The 19,029-nt window shown below is 44.0% G+C and overlaps 1 protein-coding gene across 3 annotated transcripts in view; it reads left to right on the top strand.

The window, feature by feature from the left end:
* TAFA3 (TAFA chemokine like family member 3) overlaps window positions 1–19,029 on the top strand; it is a 145,636-nt gene that overhangs the window by 114,461 nt on the left and 12,146 nt on the right. For all 3 annotated transcript variants that reach the window (XM_053251054.1, XM_053251056.1, XM_053251055.1), the window contains one exon: window positions 12,996–13,145. In XM_053251054.1, the coding sequence (XP_053107029.1) occupies window positions 12,996–13,145 (150 nt within the window). The remainder of the gene's footprint in view (window positions 1–12,995; window positions 13,146–19,029) is intronic.

Raw genomic sequence — 19,029 nt, 5'->3', positions numbered from 1 at the left:
CCCCTGTGGCCAAGAAGGCTAAAGTGACCTCAGATTGTCCTATACAGAAGTTGTCTGTGTTGACACGACCTAGCTCGCCTGTGGTTGCGGAGTCGTTGGACTTGGCCCATGATCAGGCTAGGTCGCATAGAGAACTTTCGGTGGCGATGGATGAACCGGGGTATGCTTCATCAGATGAGGAGGCCTATTATCCAGCCAAGCCCACAGAAGATGCATCATGGCTGCCTAGGCATCGGTTGCCCTCTCAAAGGCAGCAGGAGTGTATCCCTCTTAGGGACGGTGGTGCCCGTTGGGAGTCAGAAGAACACTCCTCGACTTACAGACAAGAATGGTCCTGGATCGTCGTGATCAATCATATTCTGATTGATACCGGGCAGCGGAATATTGCTTCTCCAGTGAAGTTGAGCCTTCTTATGGAGTTTGGTGCTGGGACTCTGGATTGTGCGATTGTTACCAGCTGGACCATTGGTCTGACTATGTTCAGCCCCTTCCAGTGGGCCACATGGAAACTCTTCAGGAGCTGGTGGCCACTTTCTTAGCTGGAGGCCCACAAACTATGCGCTCAGTGCAGCGCCTGTTGGGTCATATGGTGGCTACTACGTATATGCTGCCTCAAGCACGTCTTCGAATGCACATCATTTAGAGATGGTTTTTAGACATGTTTGATCCCCTTTGGGATCCGGGCCATTTAGAATGCACATCCCCTCAATGGGTACAGGTGACAGCAGAGTGGTGGACGGAGTTTCAGCACCTGAGTGTCAGTACTCCCTTTCAGGCCCCTCGATCCCATTGGGTGGTCATGACAGACGCCTCAGAGCTCTGTTTTATAGCACACATGGAGGGATTTCGTCTGAGTGGACATTGGTCCCCCAGGGAAAGGACTCAACACATCAATTATCTGGAGCTGTTGGCCATTTTCAATGCTCTCAAGGGCTTCTTGCCCATGATCGGGGGTCACTCAGTGACTATACAAACAGACAATACAACGGCGAAGGTCTATGTCAATCAACAGGGCGGCACATCCTCGAGGAGCCTTCTGTTTCTGTCTCTGGACTTTGGCATTGGTGCATTGCACATGCGGTATCGCCTCAGGCAATTCATATACAAGTTTCCTTGAATGTCCAAGTGGACACTCTGAGCAGAATGACAGTGGTCTTTCACTAGTGGGCATTACACCAAGGTGTTCTCAGGGACATATTTGTAAGTTGGGGAGTCCCAACTCTGGACCTATTTGCTTTCTAGGACAATACATGATGTGCCCTCTATTGTTCCAGGGGAGGGGAGAGTGAGGGTTCTCTAGGCGATGCCTTTGTCCTGTCATGGACTGGCCCTTTTCTGAATGTGTCGTTCCCCCCCCCCATTTCCCTTCATTCCGGGCGTCCTGCGCAAGCTGAAGCTGGATCAGGCCAGGGCAATCCTGATAGCCCCGTGGTGGCCCAGGAGGCCTTGGTTTCCAGCCCTGAAGCGCTTGGCAGTAGATTGAAAAATGCTTGACTGCCCTACCGGACCTACTGTCACAAGAGGAGGGATGAGTGCTACACCCAGATGTTCAGTTCCTCCATCTGACGGCGTGGAAGGTCATGCCAATTTCCCGGTGAGACTTACAGTAAGGAAGTTTTGGTTGCTGCCAGAAAGGAGTCCAGATGGAAGTCCTATGATCACAAGTGGACTTCTTTCTGTACATTTGCTTCCCTGCATGGGTTTGATGTGTTCAATCCATCTGTACAAGATATATGTAACTATTTGTTATCCCTTAAGGAGTCTGGTTTAAAGCTCTCATCTCTTAAGGTGTGTTTGGCTGCCATTGTGGCACATTCTCCCATTAACCGGGCTTCATGGTTTAAAGATCCGGTGGTGAAAAGTTTTCTGAAAGGTTTGACACATGTGTTCCCAGACAATTCTGTCATGTCACCTGCCTGGGACATATCACTGGTATTGGCAGGTCTGCTACGACCACCATTTGAGCCTTTGGCTTTGATTGATTCCCGCTTTCTTGGTAGCCATTACCTCTGCCAGGAGAGTGAATGAGTTGAGGGCCCTGAGGGTTGACCAGCTATACCTTCAGTTCCATAAGGACAAGGTCGTACTCAGGCCAGATGTCCAGTTGTTGCCCAAAGTGGTGTCCATGTTTCACCGTTCAACCCCTCTTACTTTGCCCATGTTTTTTCCAAATCCTTTATCGGATGTGGAGAAAAGGTTACATCGTTTGGATGTTAGAAGGGCACTATCCTTCTACGTCCAGAGGGTGGCTGAATGGATGAAATCTCCTGCCTTGTTTGTTCTGTATGATGGGCCTCATAAGGGTCTCCAAGTGTCGGCCCAAGACATGTCTAGGTGGATAGTTTCCACAATTGAGCTTTGTTATCAATTGGTCATAAGCAGTTGCCTGCAACAGTTAAAGTGCACTCATTTAGATCTGTGGTGGCCTTTGTGGGCATTGATCGTGCAGTCCCGTTGGACGTTATATGTCAGGCAGCTACCTGGACTTCACCCCATTTGTTTATCAGTCATTATGCAATTGATGCCAGGGCACGGAATGATGCTGTATTTGGCAGGAGTGTCCTGCAGTCCACTTTTGGTTGGTGTACTTGTTCTGAAATAAATACTTCTGGCAAATTATGTGTTGTTTCTGTCTCCCTTCTCCTTGGGTGCTAGTGTGTTATGTGCCCATTTGTGTAAAAGACAGAGACCACGTTGAAGAACAACAGGTTACTCACCTGTAGCTTTGGTTCTTCTAGTGGTCATCTGTACTTCTACACGCCCTCCCATCCTCCCCACGGGGTTCACTGAAGCTGGACTCCGTGACTGAGGGGATGAGGAATGGTGCAGCTGCATATAGCGGATGCGGGTGGGGTTCCCGCCCAAAGCAGGAGAATTGAGCTTGTTAGATTCCAATAAGGTCTCTGCGCAGGCACATAGCCCATTTGTGTAAAAGTACAGATGATCACTAGAAGAACCAAAGTTACAGGTGAGTAACCTCTTGTTTTGTTTTAAATAATGTTGTAAGTGGCCTTAGGGACTATAGTTGAAGGATGAGGCAGAAATGTTTTAAATAGTTTTCTGTCTCCAGGGACCTCTTGATGTGAAGGTGCATTCAAACATGCAATTGCTCCACCTGCATAGTGAGGTGGTAGAGTTCATTGGATGCCTATTCTGCATCCTTGTTGACTTCTTTCCATGGTGACAGGAAAGGCTGCTAAAGCACCATCTTCAACACCGAATGCTCTTTATTGTTATTGTTGTATTAGTAAATAATGAGTGCAGCGGAAGAGGAATGGCATAAAATATTCTATCCAGATGCTAATATAAATTGAGCATCTGTCAAACTACAGATTAGAGCTATGTAGCTGACTGAATGTGTCTGCATCATCAAACAGCCTCTCCCCAAGACAAGATACTATAACTTGCATTAGTCAGTTAATGCACAGTGCTGCCTTCTCAAAGTGGTGGATATTTTATGAATCTCGTGTCCTCTTACAAGATCAACATGAAGTGGAGAACATACCAGGTCATCTTCACCCTAATGAGTAGAACTCTTCTGCCTACAATTAAAGCAGATATTTGGATATGTTGAAGAAACTCAGAAAACAAAAGGTGCCTAATACCGCATTGAAATATAATTGAACACAGGCTAAAACCCCTTGTGAACTATCCTAATTTACAGGTACTAAATGTTCTAAAAGTAGCTCTTAATGATCCTTTGACTATATACCTAAATAATTAACCACTTTAAAAGCAGCTTTTTAGCTAGATTATTTCAAATGGGGGGTGTGCGCATGCACATGCATGTTGTTTTCGAGCAAGTCAGAAGAAACACTTTTTTGTCTGTAAACTTAAATAAAAGATTTCACTGCACTTTAGAGCACTCATTTGGACTTGTTAATTTCAAAGTGGTCTTAATATTCATTTTTAAATGCTTGTCAAAACTACTGTATAATTGCTTATGAAATGCTTTTTAAATGGCCTTTTTGGTTTAAGAATGAGTTAATTCTTAAGATAAATTGTTAGCAATTACAAATTGTGCCTAATTGTTCTTGTGCCTAAAAAATCTTTGCTGCGGTTACCAAAGGCAAAAACTCAGTTCATATATTCCCTAGGGTTATGCTACTCAATTTGCATGACAATGGCATGTGAGCAGCAGCCCTAACCCCCTCCCAACCCATTACACAATTTTCCCCATCCCCTGCTTTTCTGGGTAAAGAATCATACAAATCAGTTACCTTTGTGGTTGGGTATTTCATGGAGCATCTGTGTCAGATGAGAAGTTAGGAGCGTGAGAAGTTGCCTTATACCAAGTCAGACCATTGGTCTATCTAACTCAGTATTGTCTACACAGATTGGCAGCGGTTTCTCCAAGATTGCAGGCAAGAGTCTCAACCCTATTTTGAATATTCCAGGGAGGGAACTTGGAGCCTTCTGCATGCATGCATGCAGTTGCACTTCCCAGAGTGGCCCCATCCTCTTAAGGTGAATATCCTACAGTGCTCATACATGCAGTCTCCCACTCAAATGCAAACCAGGGTGTGCCCTGCTTAGCAAAGGGGACAGTTAATTCCTTCTACCACAAAACCAGCTCTCCTCCCTGTCAACATAGTAGAATGAAGGAACTCTAATCAAAGATAGCTAAAAATAGATGGGTATGAGCCAAGGAACTTTGAGTATTGTGAGGGCAACATAGAGCTCTCAAGGTAGATAGAAGGCCCATCCAGGGCAGGAACTATTTAGGGGTATAAGACTTCAGAAGAGTATAGACTGATAATCATCATAGTGCAATGTACATAGTACAAAAGTTTCCTAAGCAGACAAATGTAGCACTGTGGTCAGGGGAAGAGAACATCCCTGTTAGTGAGTGAATTCCAGTGGATGGGCAACAACTCCCTAAGTACTTATTTCCAAAGCTGAATTAGAGTCCCAAGGACTATGCAATTCTTTCCTGTGGGGTAGGTAGAATAATACTATTCGAAATTTTACAGATGGAGAACTGTGGCTGAATAGTGACTTGCTTATGACCACCCAGGACCTATATGGGCTATTCCTGGACAAGACCCAGACCTGGAAGTTCTGGCCTAATTAATATCCGTGGCACTCCAGTAGCTCCATTAAAATCTTTATTCATTATAACCTGAATTGCTTGTATTCCTCTCTTGCTTTTTCCCTTTTCCTCTTCCTATTATCTTCACCTTGTTCCTAATAATAATCTTTATCATCTTAACTGTTCTTCAGGGGAGGGGAGAGACTGTCAAAGAGGTTTACATAGCAAAAGGGATAAGACAATTGCTCCCTTTCCCAATGGGACTCTCATTCTACAATAAAAACACAAGGAAGACATTAGTAGTGGCCACTGGAGGGACTCTGTGTGGGGCTGCTTATGGACGGTTGTGCTCTCCCTGCTAAATATAATGGGAACACCACTTTTAAAAATGTCTCTTTGCCCAGCTATAGGTAATTGATGCACCTACTGTATAGATGCACCATTTTTAAAGTGCCTCTTGGTGCAGGTAACAGATGTTACATACATTGTTTTGTAAAGCACCATGACCAGTGATGGAAATAATAAATTGTATTAAAAATAAACAGTGCTGTTCCAATGCTATTTCAAAGCTAGCTAATTAGTTAAAGCAACAGAGGGCTGGTTCAGAATATACTTTTCCAGCCCACACAATTAAAAGGGGGATAGCTAAGAGTGTGCCTGTTGTGATTTGCTTTGCGAATGTTCTGACACTCTCCCAGCACTTTCCTTTATCATGTTGGGGGAGGATGTTCATGTGAATGGCTGCTCTACATACAATCCAAATGCTAGTTTAAACTAGTATTTGGGTTGCAGGTATGGCTTCCATGCAATAAAGAGATATGACCTGCAGACAGAGACAGGATGTACACAAAAGATGTCACAATGGTCACACTCTCTGAGAGTCCCCATTTTAATTGCATGGGCCAGAAAAAGGCTATCTGAACTGGCCTAGAATGAATTGCTTGAAAAATAAATTGGCTGACGGCTAGAACCCATGAAAACACAGTAGTGACAAGAACTAGGTAAATGATGTAACAGATACAGATTTATGCTTTTGACTTAGAAAGACTGTAGATCATGCATGAGATGATGTGGACACTAGCCATAGATGAACTTACTGCAGAAATGACAGCGGGGAGTGTGGGGAGGGGGGTTATAGTTAGGAATAGCAGGAAGGAAACTTTGAAAAGAATAGTCAAAGTGACTTAGAATATAGAGGAAGTTTGAGAGAATGAGCAAAACTTTCCCACCAGACTTGTCTATCATCTGAACAATAGTCCCAAATATTCCAAAGGTGCCTCTGAAGAGCTTTTTTTCCTAGTGCCTGCTGGGGAATGAGGTGGGGAAATTGGACACACTTATCTTCCTCACTGATCAGCCAGTGGGCAGCAGAGAGTACAGAAAGAAAAGAGTTTGGAAGGTGCACGTAATCACCACTGATGAGAGGCTGAACAATTCTCTGGCTTTAGCTCTAATACAGAGAAGGGCTACCAAGTCTATAAAAGGTACTCCCTTTGTACCTGCTGCACAATAGTACAGAATCTTCTTCATTAACATCTTCCATCAAGATTGCTTTGGCGGCATGTACAATATCCTCCTTTTAAACATATAACGCTGTGTTCTCAAGGAGAAGGTGTTAATGCTTTGCAAGTTTGAGAATTAAGTTTACTGAAAGCTCCACCCAGGATATTCTTCCTTGCCCACCATCCATGCTGCTTATTAGATGGTAGGATATTGATCAGTGGCAGAACGCAGAGAGTGCATTCCAAGAGCCATCCAAGAAATCATCCAGCTGATTGAATAACGCGGTTCTGAGCTTCGAAACCAGTTGGTCTAAATAACATGATTCAGAGCTAGAGCTAGACATGTCACTTTTTGTTGTGACTTTGAAAACAGTAAAACACATATTAATTTGGAATGGTTTGGAACTGAAGTATGTCCTGCTCCCAGAGGAACAGGAAGATGTCCTGCTCCCAGACAAAACTGCTCGAGTGGCTCTCCTATGCATCCTGCTAACATCTGGTGTGCATTTGCTTGGGGCGTGGGGAAGGGCCGTGGTCGTGCCAAGGTTGTTCTTTGCCACCTGGTTAAGATTGTCCTGTTTTGTCAGATGATAACAGATCTCTGTTATGTGACTCTCTCCCTGATATTATTACATAGTAGGGCTGTGCAGGCATGCTGGTCCGGCATGCCCTTTGCTGAGTGTGGTCAGAGGGAGTTCCATCATGACAGCAGTAGGTCTCCCAGCAGTCAAAACTATATATAAAAAAAACAACCCTGCAGTTGAGATGGAACTCAGTGAATCTGACACCTCAAGCCGGACTGGCTCTGCCCTACTCTGTCGTCTTCCTCCTTTATCTGGGACTGGATGGGGGCAGGAGACAGGCTGTGTGACATCCCCTTCACCCCATTAAACCACCCACCTTGCCCTTTGCAGTTTCTGTGTAAAAGGCACTCTGTTTTCTTTCAGAATTCTCAAGTGGCATGAGTGTTCCTTGGATTGGTAGCTCTTTCCTGAGGCTGCAGCCCTGGCACGTACACACCACATAGAGAATGCAGTTTTAAATAAATCACTCGGCAATAGTCTGATCACAGACAACCTGTTTGAATTTGTGGTAGACATTGATGACATGCTTTCTTGAGTTGTAAATGTTGGTATATGGGGCATTCACAACTGATTTATTTATTATTTCTCTGTGTAAACCGCCCCGAACCATTTTTGGAAGGGCGGTATAGAAATTGAATAAATAAATAAAATAAACTGTCCAGATATCAAGGTTGACTAAGATAATTCAGTGTTCTCTCTAATTTTTTCATCTGTATGCAGAATTAGATTTGTTCTGGGCAGCAGTATCAAGGCAGTGTGCACACACATGCGTTCAGTGTGGGGCCTTCTGAGTCAACTTGAGTGGGATCTAAAATTAACTAAGCGAACATTTAAAAATGTGCGAGTGCGTGCACATGCACACACCTTAGAGGGAACACTGCCCCCCCCATTAGTACCACCATAAAGCTTTATGGGCAAACAATTGCTGTTGCATTTGGGTCCAGTGGCATCCAGGAAATCTAAAGTTGTCCTTTGTTTATGAGCTGTTTTATTATTGTTTTGTAACATTTAAGGTGGTTTAAGGTAATTCTTTTAATTGTAACCTCTCTTGAAAATTGAATCTAGTTTGAAGGTGGAATAGACAGCTTGAACATCATCAGTAATACTCAGGAGAGTACAGTACCACAAACAAGAGAAAGCCAAGGTCCAGAAATGGTCCCTATTAGACCAGAGAGTCAAGCCTTGACATGCAGGATTAAGCTGCAATCCTGTGCATGCTTACCATGGAATAAATCCCTTTGAACTCAGTAGAACTTATTTTCCGAGTAAACTTACATAGGATCAAGTTGTTAAAGAATACTCAATTACAAGAGTCAGCCAGAGTTTAAAAATCTCTGTGCCAAGATACACAGAGAAGCCTTTGGCTCAAAGCCAGTGTAGGTTCTGCATTACCACCACTTCCATTTAGCTGTATTTATTGTTATTTCATGGATATTTTCTCCTAATGAGCCATCACTTTCATTTCTGCCCATAATAATTACACAATTACCTATCTTGGATGTATTTAGTAATAACATTTCTGGCCATAAATTTGACTCTCTTTTAAATACAGTCATAATGGTATTTCTCTGTGGCTGCCCCAGGGCTTTAGAATGCACTGCCTGTCAAAATAAAGAGCTTCTCCATCTCCGATTGCTTTTTAAAAGACCCTTAAGACACACCTGTTTTCTCAGGCTTTTAATTGAAATTAATTTAAAACTGTTTAATTGTTTTTATTCTATGAAAGTGTTTTAATTGTTTGTTTTTGTTTTTATATTGTAATTTGGATTGTGTACACCGCCTAGAGATGTGTATATGAGGCGGTCTATAAATAAGATAGATAGATAAATAATTACGTTTTAATGAAGGCTTGAATCCCTTTTCTGCACACAAAAGAAAATGGGCTGTATTGGAAGTAGAAAACAAGCTCATACTCCTTCCTCCATAGGTAATGAGATTTAGTGTTTAATCTGAATAAGCAGTGACCCCTTGGATTCGGTTAATTATGACTATCAGCAAGGGTGTTAACTGAGCTTGTGCTCTTGGGAATTATGGAAAGCTGCAAGGAAGTCAGTAAAATCCAGGGTTTCCCAATGTAGGATTTCTGGTCCCTTGAGCATAGAAAAGCCTGATGTGAGGTTGCAAAAGTGAGGAAAAGACTGAGGGAATTCAGCTGATTGCTATGTAACAACATCATGAACCTCACTGAGAAGAATGACTGACAATTCCGTGCAATTCTCCAAATCATAGTTTGAAGGATTGGAAATGAGATGCAGGTTCCCTCCCAAATCCTCCTCCCCGTTGCACAGGCACAAAGGGATCGAAGAATTAACATTATGCATATGTTAAGAAATTGATTTAAATAACATGGGTCTTGTTGGTTCTGTTTTAAAGAAAAGACTATTTGAAGACAAGGTAGAAACTAGGGATGTGCATGGAACCGGCACCCTTCGAGCCAATGGTGGGCTGGATAGCACTTCGCACTTCCTCCTTCGGCACTTTGTGTAAAAATAGTCTGGCAAGATGCAGCCCCATTGATCCCCTGACTGGAAGTGCCCGACACGTGTGTGCATGTTGCGGGTCGGCAGGCGCACACACGTGCGTTGGGCACTTCCGGTCGGGTGATCAATGGGTTGATGAGGTATGTTGTCATCCCGCCAGACTATTTTTAGATAGAGCCCTGGAAGGGGAAGCGCAGCGGGGCAAGTGCACCCTTCCCCATCCTTAGCTATCCCCCCCACCTTGGAACTGGCGGAGCCATCAGTCTATCAAAATGGTTCGGAGGCCCATAAAAGGCCCTGTAAAAGGGCCTCGGAACTGGTTTGTGCACATCCCGAGTAGAAACTGGCCACACAAAAAAAAGATGTACCAACTGCCTTTTTAAAGGAAGATCATGCTAGAGAAATAATCTCTTAAATTGATTGTTTTGTTTTTCATGACTTTTGAGCAGTGCCACAATTTGGATTCTGTGCCTATCTAGTATGACCTCTGGAGCTTTCTAGAGCTCTAATCAGTGAGGTGTTTGGAACTCTAGAAGATTCTGGAGAACATTGTGTGCAGGCACAGAATCCAACTATGGGATTACACAAACAATCACTTGCTTACCTGTGACAGGTGGTATTAAATGTGTCATCTTTTTTTCTTTTTTAAACGGAGATAAACTATGATCAGTCCTATGTATTTACAGGCCTGTGAAATGTTGAATACAATATTGTGAGGGAAATGACTATTTAAATTCGAACAGAGACTCTTGAGTTATGTATATATTGTGAGATAGAAAAGTAATTGCTTAAACAGAAGGTTCTATGACTGTAATGGAAAGTAAATCTTTCAGCTGAAAAAAGAATTCCCAGTTGAGTGCCCAAGGACCAATCTTAGCCTAGTTTTATTTAGTAGTTTTTAACAAGAAGTTTGGTAGAAGTAGGTATGTGCCAATAAAGCGACAATTAGCTGGAAAGAACTGCCAATTTAGCTGAGAATTAGGAAAGTGTACATAATATACAGTATTGGATGATTCATGATCTGGAGTAGCAGAAAGGGGGTGGACTTGAATAATGCAAACTGCAATATAGTGAGCATTTTTATACTTGAGTTTTTGTAGAAACTCATGGCTTGGAAATAATAGAGAAGGACTGAGATCTGAGGGTCTTAAGATGAATCACATAATATATTTGAACCACCAACATTATGCATTCATAGGGAGGGCAAATACATTTTTAAATGTATTAACCAAAGCATTTCCAATAGGGATGCAGAGGCTTTGCTTCAGAAGACCTGGTTGAGAATGTGGAATACTGGAATGGTAATCAGCCTTCAAAAAGGACAAACTAGAGTTGGGAACAAGGCCAGAAGAAAGCAAATATATCAATGAAAAGAATGGGAGAGTACACCATCATCACTATGCTGGAACTCATACTCGTCAGCATTTTACTGATGAGAATGACATGCCTGTGAATATGTAGGGGCCATGGAGAAGCAACCCCTGCTAACTTGGCAAAGAAACACCTTTTAAAGTGATTCTCTTTATTTAGCAGGGGGAGAGTAACTGGCCCTATCCACCCCCAGCACAGTACTTCCAGTGACTGTTTCTGATGTCTGCCTTGTGTTGCTTTTTAGATTGTGAGCCCTTTGGGGACGGGGATCCATCTTATTTATTTGTTATTTCTCTGTGTAAACCACCCTGAGCCATTTTTGGAAGGGTGGTATAGAAATCAAATGAATGAACCTAGTGTGCACTGTTCCCTCTAAGGTGCGCGCACTCACAAGGTTTCTGGTGTCCGCTCAGTTAATTTTAGATCTAAATTTAGATCTAATTTTAGGTTGAATTAGGAAGGCCCCACTCTGAATGCATGTGCGTACACAGTGCCTTGATATTGCTGCCCAGAACAAAACCCATTCTGCACAGAGATGGAAAAAAATTAGAGGGACCACTGCTGGTGTGTTAGAACATAAGAACAGCCCTGCTGGATCAGACCCAAGGCCGATCTAGTCCGGCATCCTGTTTCACACAGTGGCCCACCAGATGCCTCTGGGAAACCCACAGACAAGACCTCTCTCCTGCTGTTACTCCCCTGCAATTGGTAGGGGGAGTGTTCTGAGCAAGCATGCCACAAATGGAAAGCATGTTTAAAAAAGTGTATGCAGAGCTCATTATACTAGATTACAAAAGCAGGTGAGCCAATCAAATATCCTCCAAGATTTCACAGATGAAAATGGTCATATACTTGTAACAACAAATTTTCATTCCAAGAATTACTGCCCAAGCCCCTACTAACTAAAAACACCTTGCTGAAGACTGGATTCCACCCACTCTATGCTGTGCACTGTAAAAGGCCTTAGTGTTGTATACCCATTTACATGCAGGTGCAGTAGAGACACGATGCATCCACCCACCCACTAGGAGATTTAATTTATACAAACTCTGGGGAGGGAGCTGACTCCTTGGAGGGAGCCGACTCTTGAATGACAGCTTTAGCAACTCCCATGAAAAAACATTGAACAAGACATACCCAAGAGACAAAAATAAGGACAGTGAGTTCTGGAAGACAGATTCCAGAAAATAGGGATTGTTTCTACTTTAGGATCGTGTGTGTGTGGTGCCTCTTTGTGGTTTTTATCACAATATATCCAGGCAGCTGGAGTTCTAGCAGAGATTATGGCAAGAATATCACAGTAATGAACGAATCAAAATTCATTGTTGGAAAGACCTTTTTCCTCCATTGAGAGGTTTTAATGGACTCTCCCTTGGTCATGGGCCCAGTCTTTTGAATTATCCATGTTAAAGACATTTCATTTAGGTTGTCTGTTGGGCACAGTCTACCTTACCTATTTTCTTCTTCTATCGCATGTCCCAACTTTTCTTTCAGTGCCAACTGAGCACTGGCTGCCCAGTGACAATCTGTGAGTAGTGTGATAGCTTTTTGTACACTTTCTGTGTGATGTTTGGCTGTGCTGAGAAAGTATAACTCCCACCCACCCACCCTTTAACACAGTGAGAGTTTTAAACTTAGAATCATAGACTTTTAGAGTAGGAAGGGTCCTTGGAGGTCTTCTAGTCCAGGGATTCTCAACGTTGGGTCCCCAGATGTTATTGGACTTCAGCTCCCATAATCCCCAGCCCCAGTGGCCTCTGGTTGCGGATTATGGGAGTTGAAGTCCAATAACATCTGGGGACCCATCGTTGAGAATCCCTGTTCTAGTCCAGCCCCCTGCTCAGTGCAGGACAGCATTTGTTGACTACGTGCACTGTTGGCTCTGTGTCCACATTTTCCTTTAGAAGTATTTTACCATGTGCTCACTGGTTCATGGTCTACTTGCTGCCTTAGCATCACTACATAATCCCACCTAAACTACCACTGCCGTGCCTTGTGTCATTAGCCATGCTTTCTTTCCTTGCAGTGCACATAGAGCCTGGCACATGTGAAGTCATTGCTGCCCACAGATGCTGCAATAAGAACAAGATTGAAGAGCGCTCACAAACAGTGAAATGTTCCTGCTTTCCAGGTCAGGTGGCTGGGACAACACGTGCTGCTCCTTCGTGTGTAGACGGTGAGTATACAGGGCCCCGAAAAGTAAGCATTTGTGTATTGAGGGTAGCTGGGGAATGGATGGAGAAATCCATTTGTTGCTCTAGAGCCTTTAACTCTGGCTAGCTATGAACACCTATATCGGGCAGCAGCAATATAGGAAGATGCTGAAAGGCATCATCTCATACTGCATGGGAGAAGGCAGTGGTAAACTCCTCCTGTATTTTGTCAAAGAAAACCACAGGGCTCTGTGGTCGCCAGGAGTCGACACCAACTCGACAGCACACTTTACCTTTACATTTGCTGGGAGGTTTCAAATTCTTCAAGCCTATGGTTTGAGCAAAGTCAACTGTATATTTAAGCTGCAATCAGTTATAACTTGCTCTTACAAAGACCTTTATGAATCCACAACATGCTGGGGATTCTGGGAGTTGTAGTCAACAACATCTGGGAATCCCTGTTAGAGGGAACACTGGGGTGGGCCCCTCTATAATTCAGATACTGAAATCATCCCCAAAGGCTTGTTTTATGGCACTTCACTCTGTTCACAACCCCGGTTGGTTCAGGCCTTTTAAGACTGCCTTTCTCCCCCTCTTGGTTTCTTCGTTGTTGTTGCTCTTCTTGCTGTTTCTGTGTTTGCTGCTAATGAAAATTTGAGCATATTGTCCAAACTGGACCAGAGACTGGAGATGGAGTTGTAGAACATGGAAAAACAAAATTTTCCCGTGCCCAGGGAAACACAGCTTTGGAGCCATTATTACCGCTTGCTAAAATTCTGAACTTGTTCATCCTGACAGTTGTCTTGTTTAAAGTAGGTCCTTTCATGTTCCCCTCACTCCGTGGAATTGAATCTAAGAGATAGTGGCTTGCCCAGCACATCCAAGGCTGAGCTGGGATTTGAACTTGGTTCTTTCATGCTCATTTCCAGAAGGTCTAAATAAATTGCTGGGCCCTGACCGAACTCCACCCCCCACACCCAACAAACCTTTTCTGCATGAAAGCTCTTCTCATTTTAATTCTGAAAGTGACCCTTAGCCAGGGGCTTGGTAGTCTGACAACAGCTTTGAGTGTCCTGAGTGAGCATGCCTTAGTCCCTGGCATGGGACCAGCAGAGCTACGGCACACCTGGCCTGGGAAGAATGCAGGTGGAGCCCAAAGGAGTGGGACTGGCAAGCATTCATTTTTCAGCCCCTGTTGGGTGACCTCTCACTACTGGCTGACCTAGGGGAGTGAGTCCAGAGAACTGTAGGGAGAAGGTTCTGGGCCATCTCTCTCGCCAGTGATGTACTCTCCCAGCAGGCCAGAGGGCCTCCACATAGAGCTCTCATAAAGGAAGAAGATATGATGATGAGACAGGGAATATGGTCCTGAAGAGAATGAGCCGCTAAGACTCTTGGCAGATGAGCAACAGTGGCAGAATGGCACTGTCTGGTGTACTGTTGTACTTGTAGTAAAAGGGGTTGAGAGCAGAGACACATCTACAGCTCTTTCCTGGGAACCTCACTGGCGAACACCAGCCCCTTTGAAACAGAGCTCCTCACCTCAGGCCGTGATGACCCCAACAGGGACTCACTCACAAGACACTGTTCCTTCCACCCCCCGACCAGTAGGTTGGCCTATGGTAGCCTTGGCAGCCTGGTGGTCTGGAAGCACTACTGTTGCTTTTTTCACTGAGAAAAACCTGTGACTGTAATGCAGGTGCTGAAGACATGAATAAAAACATGCAGTCTAATCACCTGTGCAAAGTACTAAAAAAACCCAGCCCATCTATATTTTATTGAGCAATGTCATTCTGGATCTATCTGAAGTGGCTGGAAGCCTCTGCTGGTGCATTATTGATTGGCTTGGCAGCTTGGCTGGTGCAAATGGATTTGTATGTGATGCCAAGAAACTACTTAAAAAACACACGATACAATTCCCATGAAAGATTGAATCCTCAGCAGCCTTGTAGAGGTGCTTTCTTTTTGTGTGAACAAAGCAGTTTCCCTGAAATGGTCTGCTGAAATTTCCCTGAAATTGTCTGGTGAAATTTCCCTGAAATTGCTGAAATTTCCCTGAAATTGTCGTGCAAGGCAGGAATTACAACCCAGACCAATGTTCCCTCTAACAGGGATTCCCAGATGGATTCCCAGCATCCATAGCTGCAATGGCCTTTGGCTGGCGATTCTCGGAGTCGTAGTCAAAAACATCTGGGAATCCCTGTTAGAGGGAACACTGGCCCAGACACCTATGTATCTCAGCCATTAAAGTGCCAAGAGTGCAGAAATAATGCTCTGCTAGGGTTTGTCATATAATATACTGTATAATGAGGCTAATGGCTTCCTGTCACCAGTATATTTTATCTCCCCAGCCATTGGTTGAGCTTTGTAATTACATGGTATGTTCAGAAACATTCTTACTGCTTAGGTGAAAGATGGCAACAATAAAGTAATTCAGGTTTAGTGAAGCAAGTGAAAAGAAGAACTTCACACACAGGGGCAAGAAAGTTATATATACAATTGTTTGGAAGCGGGCACCGGAAACAGAGGAGTTGAGTTCCTTGGACTCTGAAGGGCTTCCTCATATGTGACATTTTCTATACACACATTGACTTCTTCTGGATGTACACATCATATAGATGTGTGGTACTCACAAAACACACATAAGTGTGTGTTTTCTTCTTTACAGTATAGAGAGGGCCCAGCTGTTAGGAGAATAATGGGACTGATCCCATGAGCAGCTAGATTGTCTGGAGAAAGCCACTGTTCTGAAAAGAAAGATTGATTGGAGGCTGAGCAACCAGAGGTGGAGGATGATGGCGAGGTACATAGGAAGCAGCCATATACCAAGTCAGACCATTGATCTGTCTAGCTCAGTATTGTCTTCACAGACTGGCGGCGGCTTCTCCGAGGTTGCAGGCCCCAATCTCTCTCAGCCCTATCTTGGAGAAGCCAGGGAGGGAACTTGAAATCTTCTGCTCTTCCCAGAGTGGCTCCATCCCCTAAGGGGAACATCTTACATTGCTCACACATCAAGTTTCCTATTCATATGCAACCAGGGCGGACCCTGCTTAGATAAGGAGACAAGTCATGCTTGCTACCACAAGACCAGCTCTCCAGGTAAGGAAAGGCCAGCAAGAACTGGGATGAAGAAACCTTCATACAAGTCTGAAGGACAGAATTTATTGTGTTGCTATTGGCAGCAAGAGAGTTGGTAGACCCGGACTGGAATATTAGAGGCCAAAGGAGCCATGAAGCTAAAGCAGTATATAAGGCTGAGGTGACTGAATTTCACATCCTAGTTTGAGCCAATCTGCGACACCTTTGGCTCAAAGAATCCAGTCCCCATCAAACTAGAACAATCTGCCTCCCAAATCTTCATTTATTACATTTTTATTCTACCCTTTGCACAAGAAATTCAGGGTGGCATACATGGTTCTCCCCCATTTTATTCTCATAACAACCCTGTGAAGTAGATCAGTCTGAGATGTAGTGACTAGCCCCAAATCAGCCAGTGAGTACCAGGCTGAGTGAGAATTTGTACCCAGATCTTCCCAGTCCTTGTCCAACACTAACTCAAGGCTGCACAACTTGGGCCCTCCAGCTGTTTTTGGACCACAGCTCCCATGATCTCCAGCAACAATGGCCAATTGTCAGGAATGATGGGAGCTGTAGTCCAGGATCTGTAGGAGGGCCAAAGTTGCGGAGCCCTGCTCTTAACTACTGTACCACACTGACCCTTGGTGAAATGCCATTCAGATTATTTGGATCACTGTCTTGGTAATTAGTAGATTCCTCTCCAGACAGCCTGACAGTTTTCATGGGGATACTGATTCTCCCATGTTATTTGTAATGAAACTAGCTGTGCCATGAATATTGTTTCAAATTGGTACGGAGATTACACAGAGGTCTTTGAGGGGATAGAGCTCTTGCTGCTTTTGGGAGATATCTCTTTTAATGTTGCTTTAGGGGCCCTTCTTATTGGACTTTCATCAAAAGCCAGTTCTGGAGGGAAGTTCACAAACCATCTCTCTGTGGAAGAGAAATCTTGAATGATCAGTGTGTTTGGCATGACCGAAAGGATGACGCTGAATATTCATTGCTAGATTTAATGTCATTTGCTTTACAGAAAGCAAAGCTCCGTTCTTCTTTATAATGTGCCTTCTCCCCCTACTATTTTGAATACTTTAATCACCAGAGCAGCAAGATGTTTACTTCTACACATTCATCTACCTGTGGGTATGCTTAGGCTGACAACAAGAATGGTATTGGAACATCCAGGGAGATGCTTATTCACCACTACTTTAAAACTGCTTCTGCATGCAGTACTTACACTGGATAATTGAACTTTGGTCACTTCTCAGGACACAGCCTCTGTTCCTTTTCCCCAGCCTTTCCATTTCAGTCTTTTGTCTTGCAGTGGGGTTGACCTGAGTCAAACGAGCTGACAGGCTGCGTGTATTCGTGCCGTTTCCGTCTCCTGCTTGGCCAGGTGGAAGGCAGGGCAGGCTGAGTTTCTTTTTCTTGCTCTTGGGTCCCCGTCCCCCCCGCCCAAGGCCAGAAAGGTCTTGGTTTCTGATGACACAAGCCATGCGAAAAGCAGGCATGCCTCTGACTAATTGTGGGCTTCTGGTATCAGTAGGGGCACAATGTCTCTACTGCAATTAGCCTCTCCAGATTGCTTGCTCTTGGTTTGTTGTCATTAACATGTTTGTCTTCAATGTTTGCCATGAACCAAGAAAGCCTTAATGCCACAAGACAGCTCTCCCTGCCAGTTCTGTCACAGTGTGCACTTCCTGCTAATCTCACTCAGTCCTCCCATGCTAATGGAACTCTGGTGAAGTTTCACGTAATTGTTTTCTCTCTGGCCTTGGAAAGGCTTGGGTGTTGATGGCCCTTCTAGACTTTTATCATGTTGTGCTGAACTCTGGGTTGCCATGGAGATGGGTTTTCTTATGAGCTTTGTATTCCAATTATTCCACTGCTCCACTGTGGGTCGATATGGTGGTGTTTAACCTTGTACTCTGTACAGCAGGGGTTCCCAAGCTATGGTACTCCATGTTGCTGAACTACAACTGGCATCATCCCCAGTTACAATTTATCATGGTTGGGGATGATGGGAGTTGTAGTTCAGTAACATCTGGAGTACCATAGGTTGGAAACACCTGCTGTAGAGATCTAACTGCTAAAGTAAGTTTGGGGACTTCTCTGTTAGATTGCCATTCCAGCCAGAACTGCATTCTTGTGGGGACATGCTATGATGCATCTCTGAAAAAGGCTCCACGCTGGTTTGAGTTTTCTCACTGCCTGTCTAAAGACTGAATGTAAAGGTCTTGCCCACCAGAGGAGAGCACCAAGGCTGTCAGAAACATAATCTGATTCTAGGAGGAGTTAAACTAGTTCTGGCTAAAATGGTTTAACCTTTTATCGTTGTGATCAATTATCGTTCTACAATTTTTAGCATACAAAAGGTTTTCCTATTTTTGCTCTCATTTATCCTTGCCACAGGTTAAGTGTTATATTAATGTTCAATGTAACCTGTACATTAGGTTAAAAGCTACACATGGTGCTTTCTGTGCAGGAAGACACATGAAAACCTGTGTGCATACATGGGATTGTTGCAGATCTGTGTATTCATTGTGTGTATGTGCATTATCAAGGTCTAGTTGGCCACAGCTTCCTAGTGTTCTGTATTTCATGCACTTTGATTGCAATTGTTCCATGCGTTTTTGTACACACTGTACTTATGCAGAGGTATAGGCAAGACAAGTTCAGTGAGAAAGCACAGGCAGGGCCGACCCATCCACTGGGTAGACCTGAGTGGTCTCCTAGGACACCAGTCCTTGACAGGGGAGGGGGCACATAAACAGTGCCAATTATTCTTTCTCTCACTCTTGTATTGCACTCCTGCACAACAGTGTTCCCTCT

This window comes from Hemicordylus capensis, chromosome 4 (genome assembly GCF_027244095.1).
Source record: "Hemicordylus capensis ecotype Gifberg chromosome 4, rHemCap1.1.pri, whole genome shotgun sequence".
NCBI classification, from domain to species: domain Eukaryota; kingdom Metazoa; phylum Chordata; class Lepidosauria; order Squamata; family Cordylidae; genus Hemicordylus; species Hemicordylus capensis.
This window is presented reverse-complemented; position numbering and strand designations above follow the sequence as displayed.